The sequence below is a fragment of the Brachyistius frenatus genome, unplaced genomic scaffold (genome assembly GCF_029030835.1).
Source record: "Brachyistius frenatus isolate BFR_SWC_R1_liver_20210118 unplaced genomic scaffold, ASM2903083v1 Contig_213, whole genome shotgun sequence".
NCBI lineage: Eukaryota > Metazoa > Chordata > Actinopteri > Embiotocidae > Brachyistius > Brachyistius frenatus.
The window spans coordinates 109,543-129,515 of record NW_027210812.1 but is presented as its reverse complement, the minus strand read 5'-3'; the positions used below and the strand labels follow the sequence as shown (position 1 = coordinate 129,515).

The 19,973-nt window shown below is 41.8% G+C and overlaps 1 protein-coding gene across 1 annotated transcript in view; it reads left to right on the top strand.

The window, feature by feature from the left end:
• The first annotated feature begins 2,328 nt into the window (after positions 1 to 2,328).
• The window catches only part of antxr1c (ANTXR cell adhesion molecule 1c), a 39,532-nt gene continuing 21,887 nt past the window's right edge, over positions 2,329 to 19,973 (top strand). Inside the window, exons 1-8 of the mRNA XM_069719365.1 lie at positions 2,329 to 2,596; positions 14,565 to 14,636; positions 17,219 to 17,290; positions 17,930 to 18,011; positions 18,149 to 18,179; positions 18,271 to 18,344; positions 18,446 to 18,514; positions 19,449 to 19,529. Of these exons, the coding sequence (XP_069575466.1) occupies positions 2,439 to 2,596; positions 14,565 to 14,636; positions 17,219 to 17,290; positions 17,930 to 18,011; positions 18,149 to 18,179; positions 18,271 to 18,344; positions 18,446 to 18,514; positions 19,449 to 19,529 (639 nt within the window). The 5' untranslated portion in view covers positions 2,329 to 2,438. The remainder of the gene's footprint in view (positions 2,597 to 14,564; positions 14,637 to 17,218; positions 17,291 to 17,929; positions 18,012 to 18,148; positions 18,180 to 18,270; positions 18,345 to 18,445; positions 18,515 to 19,448; positions 19,530 to 19,973) is intronic.

The following is a 19,973-nucleotide window of genomic DNA, read 5'->3' as shown; positions in this document are numbered from 1 at the left end:
GTGGATCATTTCCTTCACATTCAAAGACTTCCTACCTGATCTTCACATAAACAACTTTGAATAAAGAAACGTCAAGTAAATGAACCCATGTTTCCTGTTGAACACTCAGGCACACTCGTAGCCAACAATCTTAATTTCAACCTATTTATCGCAGTCTTTCAGCATCGTCCTATTAAAGTTAAGTTCAGCTGTCTCTAAAGTTAGAATTGGCCGGAAACAACTGAAGCTGCGGTGCAAATGTGAATATGTGCAAAATGGTGCAATGGAAAAAAAAAACTCAGGAATAACCCCGAGCAGAAGTAAGGTCAGTAATGACCTTCAGAGAAAAAACAAATGAGTTTCATAAGTTTTCCACATTGGACACATGAGATCACCTGTATAACACGTGTTTACCGCATGTTGCAACATATGATAACATGGGGAAAATATGTGGAAAAGCTTTCACATGGGAATCGACATGGGCTTCACACAATTCACCATGAAAATGGTCCAAAACCGGGTGTTTACGCTGACGTAAAATACATGTGCACAATATGTGGTCACATGGGATCACATGAGTTTTTGCGCATGTGTAATTCATGTGTTTTTTTCTGTAAAGGACCGGACTGTCTGCCTGGTTTGTGTTACAGGTAACAACAGAGCAGATTACATTGATTGTGGTGATTTTTGTGTTTAAGTCTTCAGGAGTGTAGGAAACATCAAATTAGCATAAACAGGTCTGATTCAGCTGTAGAAACGGGAATGTGAGGCTGATATCAGGGAGTTTAAATTGCTTTTTCAATTGCTATTGTTAAAAAAATAAATAAAAATAAAAATAAAATTTAAAACAATAGAAAAAAAAGGAGTTGAATTTCATTAAAACACTTGTTTTCCCTTTATGGCAGCATAACATTAATGTAATTGCCCCGGTGCAAATATTTTACCCCATCGTCCCAAAAGCCCTACATAACATCTCTCAAATGTACAAACGTAAAAGTAGCGTTTTCCCAGTATGCCTTCTTCCTTTACTTTTTAGTGTAAAGCAATCACTTCAATAGGTTTAAATAATGGGTCAAAGTACTTTTTTTAAAAAAAAATTTTTAAATCCAATAAAAACAAAAAAAAATAGGTAAAACAGGCTATGACTCAAACTTTGCATGGGCCCCTGGCAGCCTCTGGGCTCTGGTGCACTGCAGCAGTTGCACTGTCCATAGTTACGCCATTGTACCTTTAAACAGGTACAGATACACGATGCATAAACTGTAATGTCCCAAAATATCACAATTAGCCACACAGCAAACTTGGGTCCACGTAGTGCTTCTTCAAATATGCCCAAAATACATAGCCTACAAAATCTGTACGATCGGTCCAGTTTTGATGTAGCAAACCTCTGATTGCAAGAAAAAGTAAAACTATCTCTTGGTATGTTATTTTAGATTTAAGTCAGTCCACTTTGCTTCCTTTGGATAAAATCTCACGTTTAAAACTATCAAATCATTGGATAATCCATGATTATCCTGTCAGGGCGCGTTCTTATGGCTCTTTCAATAAGCAAAGTTATCAGACAAGTATTAAGATTCCTCTAAAAATATATATATTTTTTTACCCAAACTTCACCTCAGATTATACTTCCCTGTGTGTCACTCTCAGTACAACCTTTGGTTTCAGGAAGGTGTAATTAACACAATTGACTGGTTGCAGCAGCACAAACTGTAATCTTTAATGAGGAGACAAAGTGCTAAAATGCTAAATGAATAAACACACAATCAGTGTCAGAATAAGGCTCCTGTAATGATCGTCCCATCCTGTGTCACCGAGTCCTCGTAAAAAATGCGCCAGTCTGCCACGTGAGGGAGGCGCAAAATGGGATGTTGACCCATTTTTTGGGTCTTTTTTTTTTTTTTTCTCCTCCTCAGGATGAAATATGAAACCTGGTCCATTTCAGCCCAGTCTGTCCCCCGGGCTCCCAGTTCCTCCAGCTCCAAACTCTGCTCTACATTACTCCATTCGCGCTTTTTCACAGCTAACACAGTTCTGACACTTTAACAGTAAACTTCTGTGCATTTGTACATCATTTTATCCTTTCTCCAATTGACCCGCCACTGGATTAGTTTCTGCAGAGAAAAACCTTTTTATTTTTTTTATTTTTTTTTTCCCCCTCAGCCAACTGGATGTGGATTCTGAACTTATTTTTGTAATCCTTCCCTATGAGAGAAAACTTCTCCAGCTGGCGTTCACAGCAGGATGCGTCTCATGAATGAAAACTGAGTTTAAAATAAGACACGTGAAGCATCGCCTGAATCTCTTTTGTCTCTGTTGCATCTCCGCCTCCACTTTTTATAACTGTCTCTGGGATGTAAAAACCCACTCACTACTTTGCTTGTGTTTCTCTTTTTACACACAAAGGAATTACGTGTTTTTTTTTGTTTTTGTTTTTTTTTCCCCACCGAGGAGAAATAATGGCGAGATTTTTGTTGAACACGAGTTTTATTCTGGTTTTGTTCGGATTATTTTTGCTCTCTTCATCACCCGCTCGAGCCGAACCGGAGCTGCAGGACGAGGAGGAGGAGGAGAGCTCCTGTCAGGGCGCGTTTGACCTGTATTTCGTGCTTGACAAGTAAGTGGAAACAGCTTGGCACCGTTTTGTTTTCAGAAATATTTTTCTGAGGCTAGTTTCTGTCGAAGAAAGTTTGCAAAACATCACGTAAATTAGTTCATATTTGCATTTACGTTTCTGTCAGGGCTTTTATTGCGGGTTTTACTTTTGTTTGGCGCGTGTCATACTCAAACTGTGTGCGTGTGAGGGGATGGGGGGAGGTGTGCGTGTGTGCCGGGGGGCCGGGGGAGGGGGGGGGGCAGTTTACCTGTCAAGAATGAGGTGAATGTGACGAAAAGTTCAACTTCTATCGTGAAAGTTCTTCAAATGCACGAAAATGTTTGGACAACCCGGCTTGCATTAGATTACTGAGCACCGCTGCATCTGCGCGGGCGCGCGCGGTGACGCAGGAGAGGAGGCTGACTTGCAGAGCAGTTTGCTGAACAAGCAAAAAAAAAAAAAAAAAAAAAAAAATGAGGAGCGATGATCTGGATGCAGCAGGAATGAAACATGTCTGTCCAGGTTTTAAAAACTCCACTGTCATCATTAGAAAAAGAAAATCTGGGAGGCAAAGGTTTTTTTTTTCTTCTTCTTCTTCTTTCATGCCCACCCGTGCTGAAGGGACTTTTTTTTTTTTTTTTTTTGCTCACCGTTCACTCTTTCATTTCCACTCTCTGTACGCCCACATAGGAAAAATGCTGTGGTTGTGTGACATCTTTGCGCTGGACTTCAGCAGCTGGAGAAAAACAGCAGAAACTTCTGGAGTGCCGGCTTCTCGCTTCCACTGTCGTCTGACATTTTTGCATTCATTTTAGGCTCTTAAACGTACGACTGTAGGCCGCTGTGTCAGATTAGGAGGAGAATCCGCTTAAAGTTACCCTGTTATCCTGAGATGATTTTATCTGGATTTAAAGTAAACAGCTGCATCAGCTCTTACCCTCCCTCTCGCACTGATGGAGCAATGCCAGAAATGGGGAGGGAAAGGACCGGAAGCAACCACATTTATGGCAAATGTGGTCTTGGTTTGGAAATGTTGCACGCAGCACCTTTGAAAAGAGGGTTTTTATGGGGTTTTGTCCCTGAAGTCATGAGATAGAGATAATAAGTGTCATGCAGTTTATAATCACTTGACCTCGTTTTTTTCACACTTGATGCCCCCCCCCCTTATCAATGAATCCCTATGACATGCTAGTATATGTGCCTTGCTTGAACTTCGCAGAACCTTTTGACATTTTTTATGGCATTTTATTCCTAAAGGGGGAAAAAAACCCGCACAAAACACAGGAATTATTTGCTTGTTCTGTGAGGTAAACACTGACACATGTTACAAATAAGGAAACAGCCCTATCTCCCCCCCCCCTCCACCCACCCATGTCAGATGCTATTGTTAGCTCTCTTGCGTGATTCGGGGGCCCACTCAGGGAGTGACTAACAAGACATAATTTGTGGTCTTCAAACAAGAGGAAGCTCATTAGAGACTTGTCTCCGTCCTCCTACAGCCGTCCCTCAATCCCCATCCCGCAGGCCTGAGCTGGTTTTATGAGACGCAGCTCGAACTCTGTGCCCTGATTTATGCATGTGGAGGTGTAACGATCACTGTGAGGAGGTTGTGAGAGGATGCGGGCCACTGCGACGCATGCAGACCTCCGTCCAGCCAACACAACGACATGCTGCAAAGATTTCAACTCCTTCAAGTCTGAGACAACTTGAGTTAAACATCCTGTGCGAGGTTGGATAGCTATAAGTGCTTGCTTAGTAGACTTGAATAGTATGTTCAAGAATAAGTCGACACGCCAGAGGCACATCCTCTTTCAATGACCAATTCCAAAGCCTAAAGTCATCATGATAGTGGCAAGCGTTTTGAGTGAAAACAACAAAATATAACTTTTTAACCTTAAAATAAGAGTTTCATAGACATGTATATGGGACGCTGACTTGTAATGAGAAGAACGGCATCTCTTTGTTTCCTCTTCACACCCTGTTTGACTGTTCTTTCACAATGTAACTTTGGTAAGTGAGTCGGATATCCAGTGGAAAGAGCACTTTTTGTGAGCATCTTTTTGAGGACTTGTGGAGCTGCAGGTGACAGAGGGTGATCCTTTTACTTCACTCTGCAGCCTGTGGAGCCGGCTGACGGGCTGCAGAGCACGGGAGGAGCGGGTTTTGTCCGATGCCCAGGCATTTTTCAGTTTCAGTTTCTCATTCTTTTCTTACCAGAAGAAGAAAAATGTTTCGATTATGCACCGTTACCCCAGAAAATATATGAGTATAGTCGTACCCTTCTAAGAGCCTGCCGCAGTTGATTTGATTCATTCATCTGAATCCTGTAATTACAGCTTACGGCCACAGAGGGCGCTGCTGCTTCTGCTCAGCAAAAGTGACAAATTGTTGCTTTACGTGCTCACAACGATGAAGCTAACATGATTCTGTTCAGCAGGTTTAATGTCTACTATGTTTACCCTCTTTGTTCAGTGTGCCAATTTTCTAATTAGCACTAAACACAACGTACAGTCTAAGTTGTCATCAGTTTTTGCAGAGATACAGTATTTAAATCTGGATCATAGAGCTGGACAGACCAACCAGCTGACTGACTGACACTGACATGCTGCTAGCGTGACTGAAAACATTGATATTGGTCACACAAAACACAATTGAACTTAATCCTGGGCAGGAAGCATGAGTGGTTGTTCAGAAAATCCTCCGAAACATGTTGAACTGATTGAACTGGGATGGCTGCGTTTGATTTAGGATGACAAATGTGTGTTGTAGGTGGAGAAAAAGGATCACGAGTTAGTAATTGGGGGAAGCTACTGCTGCGCTGGCTCGTAAAGTGGATTCCAAAAGCATTGATTGCAGACTTCCGCAGATGATGTCACGTCATGGCTCAAACATGGACGGAGCTTGTTCAGACATTTGGGTGGCTGAAGGGACGAGATGGTGGCTAAAGGCTGTATGGTTGCCAGTTTGAATTTGGGACATCCGGGACTGGGTTTGGAAAATGTGGGCTTTATTTTAAACTGTCATTTTGCCCTACAGGACTTTATGACACAATAATGGAAAGTAGTGTTTTTACAATACCCAAAGGGTTGAGGAGCAGCAACACAACATCCAATGACAGGCCAAAAAGGTCGAAATCAAATGAACGTAGAGTCTGGGTCTCCCTTCAAACCCCAGCAGCACAGAGGTGTCAAACTGCCACTTTAATACGCAGGTAATAATATGTAATAGGATACAGATGTTGGAGTGAATGGAAAGACTGCTAAAACATATATATGTTGTTGAGCTAGGAGCAAAAACACAGCCAAAATCACAAACAGAGGGTCTTGCAATGAAACTTAATGAAACGGGGGTGTTTATTGAAAACATGTGAACAATTTTCTTGGCCACTAAAAGTAAAAAAAAAAAAAGATCTTTAAATTAAATTAAATGTGGGAAAATATGGGCTATAGACATACCCGCCACCCACAGTTAACAGTGTGACATCATATCACTTTATTGTGGTGTATGGTATATGGTTATTATATAGACGTCCCAAAGCAATTAACTGCCTCCTTTGCTACTATAACCTAAATAAAATCACACAGAAACAACACTAAGAGTGAAAGCAGCTGTGTGAGGCTGTGGTTGTCACAGTGGGGCCTAAAATGCTAACATCAGCTATTACTATGTTGAGTAACTTCGGGGTCTGTGAAATGAGGCCAATGCGTAAGTGTATTAAGCTGCAATACCGCCAGGTGCCACTAGAGGTTGGTTCCAAAAAGCCTCAAACTCCATAAACTCCCATATAACTTTTCAGTCATTACATTTTTTTTCACAACCTATTTCGGTTTTGCAAGCTAAAGTCACTCCATGTGACTTCTGGCGGTCCTTCTGAAAATAAGCCTCAAAAAGCTGTGTTTTGGCGTGTCTGTTTGATTGACAGGGCTGAGATGCAGTCAGGTTACGGCTATCAGTGGGCGGGATGTAGCGTCCTCGGGTTTCCAATCAGATCGAGTCAGATCCACTGCTCGCTCCACCCTAGCTAGTCCAAATACGGTCACCACCGGCTCTGAACCGCTTCGAAACCAATGGGTGACCTCACTGTTGAGGAAAAGTTGAAGGAGGTCATTACAATTCGTGTAATTTTTGGAAATATTTCACAAAAAGCCTAAATCGCAACCTCATGGTGGTCCTAGAGGTCAAATCAGATCGTTGGGTCTCTTGACAAACTTTAATAGCCGTCCATCGATTCATTTTGTAGATATTTGGTTTGGACCAAAGTGGTTGACGGGCCAAGAGACCAACTATCGCCACGGTTACACCGCCAGCATCGCTGCAAGCACACGTACAGCCAAAACCTACCAGCCAGTGTCTGGTCGTCTCAGACCTCCTCAGACATGATGGCTGCATAATTTGAGGTTTTGGCACATTATGCACAGATGTTTGCGATTTACTTGTTGGTCAGTTTAACTGTCATTTGCTGTATACCTTTAATCCCTGTATTGCTGCATGTGTGCACACGAGGACGTATATATGCTGATTCAGAGCGTGCTGTTTTATATGGAACACATTGCCAGACGAAAAGTTTTGGCTGTTTTCATAAGGCAGATACAGGAATTCACCTCTAGGCCAAAATGCTAATGTTCACCTCATAAATACGTTTGTTTTTGGTTGACTGGGCACGGATCAGCAGTTGTTGTCGCACATTGTAACTCCACAGTATTGGAGTAAACTGATTTATGGATGACTAAACGCATTGTGGTTGCATCATATTACCGCACAAATGTAACGAGCAGGTCGAAAAGTATTCAAGCCGAGGTCTGTTGCCTCCATTTCTTGCCTTGCCAATGTTTTTCTGCTTTTCTCCGTTTCCATTGATCTCTGGTGTCATCCCTTCACCTATTCACTCCACTCTGTGCGCTCGTCTCGGTGTTAATGCAGCGCTCTCAGATGTGCAGATGCACTTGTCTGCGTACATTATCCTCTGGTAACGGAGAAATCGGAGCCGTTTCTGCGTTGTCTTTGTTTTTGAAAAAAAAAGTGCCTGTTGTTGTTGATGTAGTTAGAAGTTAGCGCTCCCACTGGGCGTTTGGATCACGCTGCCTGAATCCAGCCAAGTCAGCGGAAAACGCAAAGTGCAGCTGCAGTCTGTAAATACTTTTGAAATGTCTGAATACGTTCTGGCTGTGGAATGACACCCGCTCTGTGATTGGTCCCCTTTCCTCTCGCAGGGTGTTGCTTTGGCGTTTACAGGAGGAAGAAATGTCGGCTGAAGTGATATCATGTTGTCGGTCTTTCAAGAACTCGTGGCCAAAAAACAGAAGCGGATCAAGGCCACGGCTCGGCCTCAGTTGGAGATAGAGCGCTTTGTGGTCAGATAAAGACTGAAAAATAAAACTCTTTCGACACACATCTCCAACGACTCTCCACCAGCTCGTTATCCACAAGTTTTTTCCAAACAATTCCTGTCGGTTTTGGAATGGAGGCGCAGCATTAGCTCAGCAATCACGCAGTAAAGACTTTGACTTCTGCAATGGCTGTAAAAGTAGGTTAGTGGTTTTAAACAAACAAATCCTTGTGCCCACTCAGTTAAATTGGAGCGCCATCATTGGCTGCAGGCTGGGGTGGTGTGGGTAGGCCCAGCTGGAATGGCAGACAGCCTCCTCGGTGAAGTATTTTTTATTTTTTTAACTTTATTTTTCCTTCTTCAACACTTTGAACCGTGAGAATGACACCGAGCCTCGAAGCTTTCAGACCGATGGAGCTTTTTTCCCACATGCCGTCAGCCTGTCAGAACTTCCTGTTGGGCAGTTAGGAGGGGACTTGATCGGGAGTTTAAAGAAGAATAACAGTGACTTGCAAAGAATCATTTGAAGAGGTTTAATATTAAGGAAACATGCCTCAGCTGTAATATCCTCACAGGATTGCAGGCAGAGTTAAAAATCCCCTGACGTCCAAAATGGCCACTTCAGAAGCTTTAGCACAGTCAGCTTTATTTATATCAACTAGTTTCTCCTATGGAGGCACTTTAAAGCAATTTTAATCAAATGGGTCCTATTTTTCTCATTTTCAGATTTTTTTTTTTTACATTCTGTGACTCCGATAGAGTAGTTTTCCATAACTCACAGTTTTTTATGAATCCTTATTTTTAGTATTGTGGTCCTTTATGAAACCCCTCGGTTCATTCTGTCTGAAACAAGCCATTTTGTCTCCTGTCTTCTGTCTGAATGTGATTGAGGATCTGAGAGAAGACAGCACGAACAGTACAGCAGGACGTCTCCAGTAAATAATACGTACACATATACGTAGCACGAGCCGTATATCATCATTTTTGTTGTCTCTCCTCACGGGTCTTCTTTAATATGTTCGGCCACTTGGAGATATCGGAACAACCAGTAAACACAATGACATCGTTTGACCGTCTTACTTTGAGTTGCTATAAACCATTGCTAGCAAATCGTTGCCTATTTTTACTGAGCTGACAGGAGCATTTCTTTGGAGCTGAGTTTCTTGCCGGTGAGTCAATAGTCAATAATAATCAACTGTTCAGGTTTCCACCAGCTCAGAGCTGCTAGTTCAGATAGTCACTAGTTACGTGGTGCTGAGAATCTACTGTACAAAAGCTTATCGCTGTTGAAACTGAAAACAGTTGTCTGCTGCTGATGAGACCAAGTTGACTGAACCAAAACACTAAAGTTGCTGGCAGTAAAAAAAAAACGAAACAGTTCCCTGATTCTGCGTTTTAGAAGTGTGGCACCGTATTTTCTACTGTTCCATGTAGGTTCGTTAGTTTCTACTGATTGTTATTTCAGCCAATATAAAACACTAAACTAAGATGGCAGACACCTGATAAATTATCAGAATATTAACGTCCTATTTGTGAAGATGTTAGCGTGCAGATGTTAGCATTTAGCTCCGAGCACCACGGTGCCCAAATACAAGCCGACAGGCGCTTCAGAGTGGCTTCATATCAAGTGTGCAGAACTTTATTTGAGGATACCACTGTGAAGTAAAGCAATGCAACTTAGGTAAATCAATTGTCACCCACACAACAGTAATGCAACTGTAGTAAACATTAATTGAATCTCGGCACAGATTAAGATTAAGATTTAACGCACGGATCAATCATGTGCCAAGAGTCTGCTCTGGAAATAAACCAGCCCGTATACAACATCACGGCGTGTCTTTGAAAACGGTCAGCTTTAACGTGAAGGACACATTATTTGCAGTAAAGACCTAAAACATGGAAAACACACAGTTCTTATCCTTCGGAGTCTGTTCTGCCTCGTTGCTGCGTGCGTTTCCACGGCAGCATTATTACGCTGAGGAATCCTCCTTTAGTTTCTTCTGCTTCGTGTTGTTGTTGCTCTTTCTTTTCCCTGTTTTCTCTTCTTGGGTCTCTGACTCACTGCTTTTCTGTCTTCCTGTCTTCCTGTTCTCCTGTCTGTCTGTCTGTCTGTCTCACCCCCTCCACTCCTCCAACTCAACTTTGTGCATTGCTCAATACACACACACACACACACACACACACACACACACACACACACACACACACACACACACACACACACACACACACACACACACACACACACACACTCACATCGCCTGACTCGTTTTCTGCACATCCGGCCATTGAGACTTCACCCAGTCAGCAGAAAAAGACTAAAGATTAAAAATGATGGAAGATGTTTTTATTCTTCAGGTCTTGTCGAACCCGTGGGGGACATGCAGAGAATTCCTCTCCCCCTTTCACACAGTCTGTTTACCATCGCTGGGCAGTAATTATGCATAATACCTTCCTGAGTGCTCAGAGTTGTTTGGAAACAAAGGGTTACGTCCTTGAATGTTGCACGTGATGCTGCCGCAGAGAAAATCAAGTATCCCAACTACTTTTTGGTCAACTGTAGACTGAGACTGTAGAAAACATGAACGAGGCATTTAAGACGTCGCACAACTGCAGAGGGAAGTTTAGAAACCTGCATGAAGCCATGAAAATGCTAGTTTGTGCCTCAGTAACGCTGAAGTTGCTGCAGCAACCAGCAATATTACAGCTGATTGGCTGTCTTACCTACTTAGTGAAACAGTTCTTGCCACTTTAACAAACATTAAATGAAAATCATTTCCATAATTCTCCATTGATACGCAAACTCTGACACAATTTAACACCCTCCTTATACTGAAAAAAGATAAGAAAGGTAACGGTAATTTAAAAACTTCCAAAGGATGCATCAATATGATGAATGATAAGGAGACATGTTGTATCCTGGGAAAACTTCCATTGTAAATGTAAAGAGCTTTTCTTCAGCCTTTAGAGTGGAAGTTTTCCAGACTTTGAACATTTTACATCCATGACAATAATCAGTTTTAAATGCAACCAGAGCTGCTGATTTTCCTAACCCTGCATAACAATCCTGTTCTCCTACTGATTTATCTTCACTATGTTCATCAGATTACTGCACATGCTGTCCTTTTAACATCATATTATTCCCTTTATGTAGTTCATGACTGATTTAATTGACCGTCTGCTTCTACAGGTTTCTTTTCTTGGATCAAGTCCTCTGCTTGGTGATGTTCAAAATATTTTTAATGGCTATTCAATGAAACCCATTCAAAACTAGTCATTTGGTGACACTGGCACACCAACAGTAATGCTGATCAAGGTGATTTAATTGGTTGTTTAGTTCTTGCTTTGGTTGTGTGCCGGCCATGCCGGCTGAAGCAGGCCAGGCACCGGGCCGTACAGTTGGAATTTTAATCAAATCATCTCCGTGTTTCCTCTGGCAGAAAACTTCACACCTGAGCCAACAGATTTTTCACATTTATCTCAGTCTCACAGTTGAATTTACTGCAGTTACACCGATAAGACTCTTCATCTTTCCCTTCCTCTGTCTTTCCTTTTTCTTTTGTTTCTTTTTCTCCCAAATGGCTCACGACCAGACACATGGTTTTCATCCCGCTCCAATCGAGAAAACGCCAGTGCTCGGCTTTGACGATTTGCTTGACATAACTTTTCAAACTGTAGTTGGGCTCTCACCTCTCTGAAACTTCATTATCCAAAACCCCAAACCGCTCAGCGTCAGGGCTGAATTCAGATCATTAAAATTAGATCAAGGGATTGCGGGAGGAACAAGGTACCGCATAAAATGGTTTCATCAAGAATCATAGAAGAAAATGGCCCACTTCCTCTCCAACACTGTTTGGACAGGTGAGTGAAACTGCAAGCTAGGCTTTGGTCCCACGACTGCAGCCACCTCAGACAATCACACTGTTCCAAGGCAAACAAGAGCCGTTGTGGTTCAGAAATAAAGATAAGCAGCTAAAAACCAAACGTGGGAGTCCTCAGATTCACCCGAATGTTAAATAAATATTCGGAAACGATCCCCACACCTCTGCACGACTTTTAGCTGCACGACTCGACCAGACTTTATATTCTTTCTTCTCTTGTTGCTATAATGGAACAATCCGCACAACATTTTGGCTCCCGCCATTCCTTCAGGTCGGAGGCCGTCTGTCTATGAACGTGTGCACGCAATCCTTTTGTGACTATTTCTGTTTACGCTGCACATTCTCTCAAACCAAATCTCCTTCTTTATACCTCAGGCTTTTTTTTATTTTATATTTTGGGAGGATTTTGTTTGGCTTGTAAGGTCTTGTCCTTTTTCTTTGCTCAGTCAGCCTCCCAGGAATGTGAGCTTTGATGTGGGGAGGAACAGGTCATGTCATCAGAACAGCAACAAGACCGAGAAAAACGCTTCAATAGGACTTTTCGTTGACCAGTATTTGCAACTGTTCAAACCGGATGAGTGAGAACACAGAAAATTAGAATAAGTATATGTTAAAGTGGATGATTTTGTTGTGTTTGGAGTACATGTTTCCAGCAGGGGAAGCCCACAAGAGCCCAAACCTGATCCTCTAACTCTGGCAGTGTTCGTCCAATGGTTATACTCGTTTCCTTTTTAGCAGCTTACCTTAGTCCCTGCAATCAAACCGTTTGTTTTCCTTTGAGTATATATTGAGTTATATTACAGCAGTAAGTGTTACCACAGTGACTGTGTCTCATGTTGAATGTCCTTGAAAGGCCTGTACTGTAGCTGGAAAGTTTGTTGGGAGTTCTGACAGTCCACTTCAAGGGATGATATGGGCAGTAAGAAAAAACTTTAAAAGCAGAAAATTTGGGTGGACAAGGATCCAAAACATGAGTCTACAACAGACTCTGGTTTGGCAAGATAAAAGGCCTTGGATGTCTTGAGGCATGATGGGAAACTCCAGAGTATTCCCAAGCTGTGTCTTCCCCCAAGCCTGGCCAAATACAATAATTGCCCCTTCACTTCCAAGGAATAACACAATAACACTATGGGGTATATAACCACCCTCACTCAATTGCAGACTAGTCCAATTAGTCACAAATCATTTCCGTTTTCATGTGACTGGTTTTGTTTTCCAAAGAAACTCCACGAGAAACTCGAACTTGGTTTCGGTGTATTCGAATATCCACATAATAGAAATACACTGTAAGGAAAATAAATATTTTCTCACCAGGTTAAAGCATGAGAAGCCAACACGTAAGAGCTCGTTCGTCCTGTTTGTCATGTCTAGACGTGATTCTCAGACAGATAGTTGGACCTTTATTGGGCTGGGAACTGACAAAACAAAAATGTAAAGTAGAATAACAGAGACCGTGTTTAGTTTGCTTCCCATTTTCTCCCATCGCTCTAAAACAAAGCGACTGTTTAAAGACATGACCTGCCAGTTTGTTTGGCTTATTACTGAATGTATTTGGCTTCCTGGATGACTGCCTGTGAACTAAATTGAAGCCGGTAAAGTTGAAATCTGGAAATCCAGCTAATCTCAGTGGATAAAAACTGGTGTTGACCATTTGTCCCATACAGAAAAACAGCAACATGTCACCACTGTGTCTAACGCCGTTACATCAGTTAGTCAGCACCGAGAATAACATTGAGTCAGCCTCAGTCTCCTTCATCCTCTGAACAAGCCTCCAGCTTGACCACAGCCAATTAGTTCATTTCCCAAGTGTCATCTCTCCTGGCTTGTTCGTCTGCTAAACGGATGACCTGCTGACTGGTCACTTCGTGGCTCGAGCCCTCTCCCGTAATCTTCACACTTAATGAAATTGACACAAATACACACTCATACACACACAAGCAGTCTGGCCAGAGGAAATTAGTTCACCTCCAGGGAGTTATTTTTATTGCAGTCCGGTTTTATGGAGGTTCTCCTGGGGAGACCAGGGCCTGCGTTCCTCCAGGGGCTCATTCAGGATGCAGGACGGAGCTGAATTATCCTCCAGACGCTTTTAAGTCACCAGTACACTTAGTGCTCCCTAATGTACCGCACAGCCTAATTATTTTAAGTTTCTCCCCCCCCAATGCTGTTTGTGTTAAATGAACAGGAAGGTCCATGTTCTTCGTCAATTTAGCTTTAATATTTTCCCCTTTGAAGGTTTAGTAACAGATACAGGATGTGCTCGTTAGCCACAGCAACTGTTGCATAAAAGTAATATTCCTTCAACTAAATAAAAAGGCAACTATGGTTTTGTTTTGAATTCTGGCGGCAGACAGTGAAGTGAATGTAACAACGTTTAACGGCGGTGTTTTTCTTGACAAACATCCAGCTTATTCTTCGTGCAGCGGCGCTAATGATGCGACCCCCCATCGTCTTTGGTTAGCAGGGCTGTATTTTTCCTGCTTGAATGTTCTACCAGATGGAGCCCACAGATAGATTAAACTTGGCATTTGGTTGGAGTCCTTTGGAACTCACAGATACTGTAAAGACAAATTATGTTTTATGAGTGCTTTAGTCATTTGCAGCTATGCTAGCTAACAACCATGAACTGAAGCTTCCTGTGCTGCTTTTATAACGGTGTCATGAAAATAACTGAAATACGTTTTACTTCCTCCTGTTATTAAATAATGAAAAAGAAATATTACCTGTATGTGCAAATTTCTTTCTTGACATGTTTGTGTTCCTCCCTTTTTCTGTGTGTCAGATCTGGCAGCGTGAAGGATCACTGGGATGAAATCTACTACTTTGTGGAGAACCTAGCAGAGAAATTTAAAAGGTAAGAGATACTTAATAAACATTCATGTAAACACACAATTAAGCCGGCAAATATGACTTAAATATTCCTGCTGTGACATCGGAAACATTTGTAAACCAGATTGAAGGTCTCCAAAACATCTTGTAGCATCGTATTGGACTTCCTGGAGCCTCGAGATGGAGCTCACTAAAGAGAAACACACACTTTACACAGCATTCACCCCGGCGAGGCAAAATCAAATCTGAGCTACAACCGGCCATGTGTTAAGCCGCTCCGTCCCCGGGCCGATGATTCACTCAGGCTGCAGTAGCTGCCCTGATGCCTGGTGTCGGTGGGGTTGTTACCGTCTGCGACTACAGGCTGGAAGGTCGTCATGTATGTGATTCGTTTTATAGCCTTTCAGAAGTATCGATTTCAGAACTTTTTTTCTCCAAATGTTACTCAGATCTATTTTCTACAATAAACTTGAGCTCAGTTGAGTTTTCTTTGTTATTTCAACTGATATTTAAAACCAGTAATGCAGGCTGATCCCTTTTATTTATGAATTTTCTTGTCATGTCAGATCAATAATCATCCAGACATGCATTCTGCAACTGTTTTCTGCTACGAAAGCAAATGAAGATCCTCTTTTATTCTCAGATGATTTTAATGCAATTCAACACCAAAGAAGTAAGTGTGGAAGAAAGATGCAACATTTCAACATTTCACGTCCGTCCCTCCGGCTCGTGGGTGGCTTTGTTTTGTCCGTACCGCTCGAAGGCCACAACAACACCTGGAGCTTTGCGGTCGAGCCGTAGCGAAGAGCCGTCCCTCCTCAAAGTTTCAGTTTTAAACAAACACGAGAAAGTTTTAAACAGTGCGAATCTGCCTCAACTTACCGTGTCTCACAAACAACACGCGTCTTGCTTCAGATGGTTAGGTGTGTGTATAATTCCTTTCTAAATAAAACTTTTCAACAAACAAAAATGACAAACTTTTCCACATCTGAATGTTGTGTGACGCAGTCTCAATATCAACATTCATGGTATTGTCACGCACAGAGGGTTCAGATCCACTGATGCTGATGTGTGTCGGGCTGCGTTCAAAGCAACAAAACAATCATCCATATAAAGAGGTGCTAGAGAGTTTCTATGTGGGATTTTTTGTTTTTTGTTTTTTTTTGCATGAATATGACCTAAAACATCCTTGAATTTCCATAAAAGTCCCAAAAGTAGATGAAGAGGACCCAACTAAACAAATGAGACTAAAACATCATAGTTGGTCATTTATATATTAAAGAAAACGATCCAATATTACATATCTGTGAGTGGATAAGTATGTGAAGCTTTGTTTTCAGTATCTGGTGTGACCCCCTTGTGCAAGCAAGTAAACATTGTTGGGGACTGTGGATCAGCTCGGAGGCTCATATCTTCATACAGAACAGTTTCCACTCTCGGCTTTGCTCACAAAAACTTTATTTTTCTTTAACCATTCGTTGGTAGAATGACTGACATTTTCCTTAAGAATTTGCTGGTATTATTCAGAATTTATTGTTCCATCTATGATGACAGGTCATCCTGGCCAAGATGAAGGAAAACAGGCCGAAACCATGATACTGCCACCGCCGTGTTTCCCAGATGGGATGAGGATCTGATGCTGCACTGCAGTGTTTTTCTTTCCCCAAACCAATCCTTTCCCATTTAAACCAAAAAGTTTAAGTTAATTTTGATCTCATCTGTCATTTTTCTGGCGTATCCTTGTGATCTTTAGAAAACTTGAGACGGCCTGCAATGTTCTTTTTGGAGAGCCGTGGCTTCCTCTTTTCAACCCTGTCTTGCACACCATCATTGTGATAATTGTTGGTAGATCACTTCTGAAAAGGGTAACAATGGTCTTCACTTTCCTCTATTTCCACACAATCTGTCTGACTGTCGATTGGTGGAGTCCAAACTCTTTGGAAATGGTTGTGTAATCTTTTCCAGCCGGATTAACATCAACAACTCTTTTTCTGAGCTCAGAAATCTCTTTTGAATGTGTATTTGTACTCTTTCACAAACCTGTATTGTGAAGCTGAGACTTTGACAGATTCCTGTTCTTTAAATAAAACAAGGCTCTCACTCAGACCTGACTATTATCCTGTGGATTGAAAACACCTGACTCTTGTTTCGCCTTCAAATTAACTACTAATCCTGGAGGTTCACATACTTTTTCCAGATAAGTACTAAATCATTTTCCTCAAGTAATAAAAAAATAAATAGAACTGTGAAGTCTTATGTTATATTTATGCAGAAATATAAAAAGTTCACAAGCTTCGAGCACCACCGGACTGTTGGAGTGACCTCAAAAGAAGTGAAGTCATTTGTCTCCAGTGAGATGTCCATTGTTAAAATCAAGATTCAAAGCGTGAAAGTGAAACACATGATGAATTACTGACTGTTATTTTATGTTTCTGAGGAAAACAATATATTGTTTGTGTTTTATTACTGTAACTAAGCATTGTGTTCAATGTTTCTGATTAATCTCAGATGGTGTAGAGATGTTTATAGCACTTACTCTACATGTTGTATTTGTTCTTTGACAGTCATCAGACCTCATCATCACTTTTTCCATTTTACCTGTTCTAGTCCCATGCTGAGGATGTCCTTCATCACGTTTTCCTCCAGATCCTCCACCATCATGAAACTGACAGAAAACAGGTAAATTGTGTCTTTTATAGTCTGCTGTTAAGTCTAAAAAAAAATTTAACATCACCCTTTAATGTAATTACTGAACATCAACCTTGAAACATAAGCTGCATTTATGTTTTTATGTAAATATAATTTGAACATGGAAGGATCTCAAGCAAGAGAAACAATCAGCTGCAGGGTAAACTGAGTAAAAGCAGATGTTCTCTGAACTGACATGAAGCTGAAAACTGGCCCACATCACAATGTAGCTGTTGTTGGATAAAAGTGAGTTTTGCTGCGTGAGACAGTTTTGTGTCCATCATTCATCACAGCTGCCGAAACTAAGCTTTAATTTCTAACACAGCCGGCATTAGTCAGTGGTTAAAAAAGTATTCCGATTCTTTACTTTGGCAAAAATATGAATACAGAGTAAATATACTCCAATCAGACACTGTTTTTTTGTAAGATACAAGCCAAGAAGGTTGGGAATCTTTGGCAATGCATTGTAGTTTATTCGTTTATCATCACTAATAGCTACAAATATGAAGATAAACTTTCAGTAAAATAAAGTATTTCCTTGTCAAATGTAGTGTCATGGAAGCACAAAGTCGTATTATACAATGGTGTTCATCAAATCCAACTCTTTGCTGTTGTCCTGTCTGTGTGCAGAGTGAATATCAGAAAGGGCCTGAACGCTCTGAAGAGAGAGATTCCTGGTGGAGACACGTTCATGCACCTCGGGTTGCAGAGTGTAAGCCTGTGTTTCAATGTGTCAATGTTTCTATACTGCAAATCAATCTTAATCTCATTTTAAAGTTCATTGAATAACCAGTTTAATATCAAAGTTTTCTGACCTTTTTACAATAAACGTGTCTTTTCCCGTTAAAGGCAAACGAGCAGATACGCAAGGAGAACTTTGGTAAGCATAAAAAAAAAACATTTGTTGGGAAGCTTAACTTCCGGATAAGTTGCATGTTGAAGTCACAGCACAATAATATGTGTTTTTCCAGGCACCGCCAGCGTGATTATTGCACTGACAGACGGAGAGCTGCAGGAGCATCAGCTCCTCGATGCACAGCAACAGGTAACAAAGCTCCAGGAACAGATACTCATCTGGATGCTCTCCTTGCTTGACTGACAGTTTTCTGGTCCTCACTCCGCTTGTTGCTTTGTGTCTTCCTACAGGCAGAGGAAGCCAGATCTCTCGGGGCGATTGTGTACTGCGTCGGTGTCAAAGACTTCAATGAGACGCAGGTAGTGCAGATGCACACGGCTGCTTTTCACTTACACTCCCCAAACTTTGGCAGGTGGGGTGCGTTTAAAAAAATGCTGATATTCTGGTCTGGTTTCCAGCGGTTTGAGGCCGAGCTTTGTCCATTAACGGCTCAATTTTAGGCTTACGCTGCGCTTTTTTTTTTTACAGTCACGTGACGAGGGTAGTTCATCAGCTCAAGTAACATTCACCTGTGTCCACATGCAGCGCAGCAGAGCAGAGAAACCGACAAATGAGCGCGGCTTTCAGTGACAGAAAAAAAACGCTTGTGCGACTTTCATACTGAGCTGAAATGAAACGGGTGCACAGAAATTAAGTAAATAAATCGCAGTTACTGGACGTAACATCAGTTCTATGAGTGTGTTCGTATTTTATTTCTTATAGGGACAAGACGATGGTAGAGGAAACACTGCTGATGATCACTTGAAATATCTTCAAACAGTTCACCATACAGTGCATGTGCTGTGCCACATGTGCGCAGCGCTCCAGAGACGAGGAAACATCAGAAATGCTGTTACCACTATATATTCAGCGCAGTTTGGCGAACCAATCGTTTTTTTTCCTGAAATCCAACCCTCAGATGATTCAGGTTGCTGTATTTAATGTGTCAGACCATCAGTAACCTCTCGTTTCACTGATTGGAAATAGATCCATTACATGATTGTGGATAATGTGAGATCATTACTGTGGACGGGATTCAGTGTGCGCTCGTGTGTTTGTGTTATTGCTTTCTTCGTGTCCAAAATGTCTATAATTGTAGCACACCTGTACATTTAAAGCCAAGTCGGCTTGTTGTGAAATATCAAATATCAACCATCCAATTACTCACCTTTCATTTTTGTGTCTTTTGATTCATTTGTGGATGAATTCCTCCTCTCCTCTCTCCTCCCTGTCTGTACCTCTCTCCCCCTGCAGCTGGCCACCATCGCAGACACCATCGAGCACGTGTTTCCTGTGCTAGGCGGCTTCCACGCGCTCCGGGGCGTCATTGATTCGGTAAATAAGCTCTTTCCTGTTTGGAGAACCAGCCAGTAGCTGAAACTCACAAACAGGCCGTTCAGACGGCCACATATTAAACCTAAATCTCTCCGGAATTTGTGCAGGTTTTTTTTTTTTTCTCTCCTGCATGTTTGTTTTTTTAAAGCCGAGAACTGACGTTAGGAAACACTCTCGACTGTAAAGTCACAGAAAAGTCACTTAGTAAATGTAAAAAGAATATATTCAAGATGATACGTCCGCTTACGTTCCACTCCTTCAATGTTGGCGTTCAAAAGAAGCTCTGACCAGTCAAAGCTTCAGCTCCGTCTCGGGTCTTACGTTTTTACCAAGCAGCAGGCCGAACTGTCACTCTTTGTTTACACTGGCTTCATGAAACACATATTCAGTACAGCTCAGACAGGTTTGGCCCCAGGAACTCACTTTCTCTCCCTCAGCTAACAA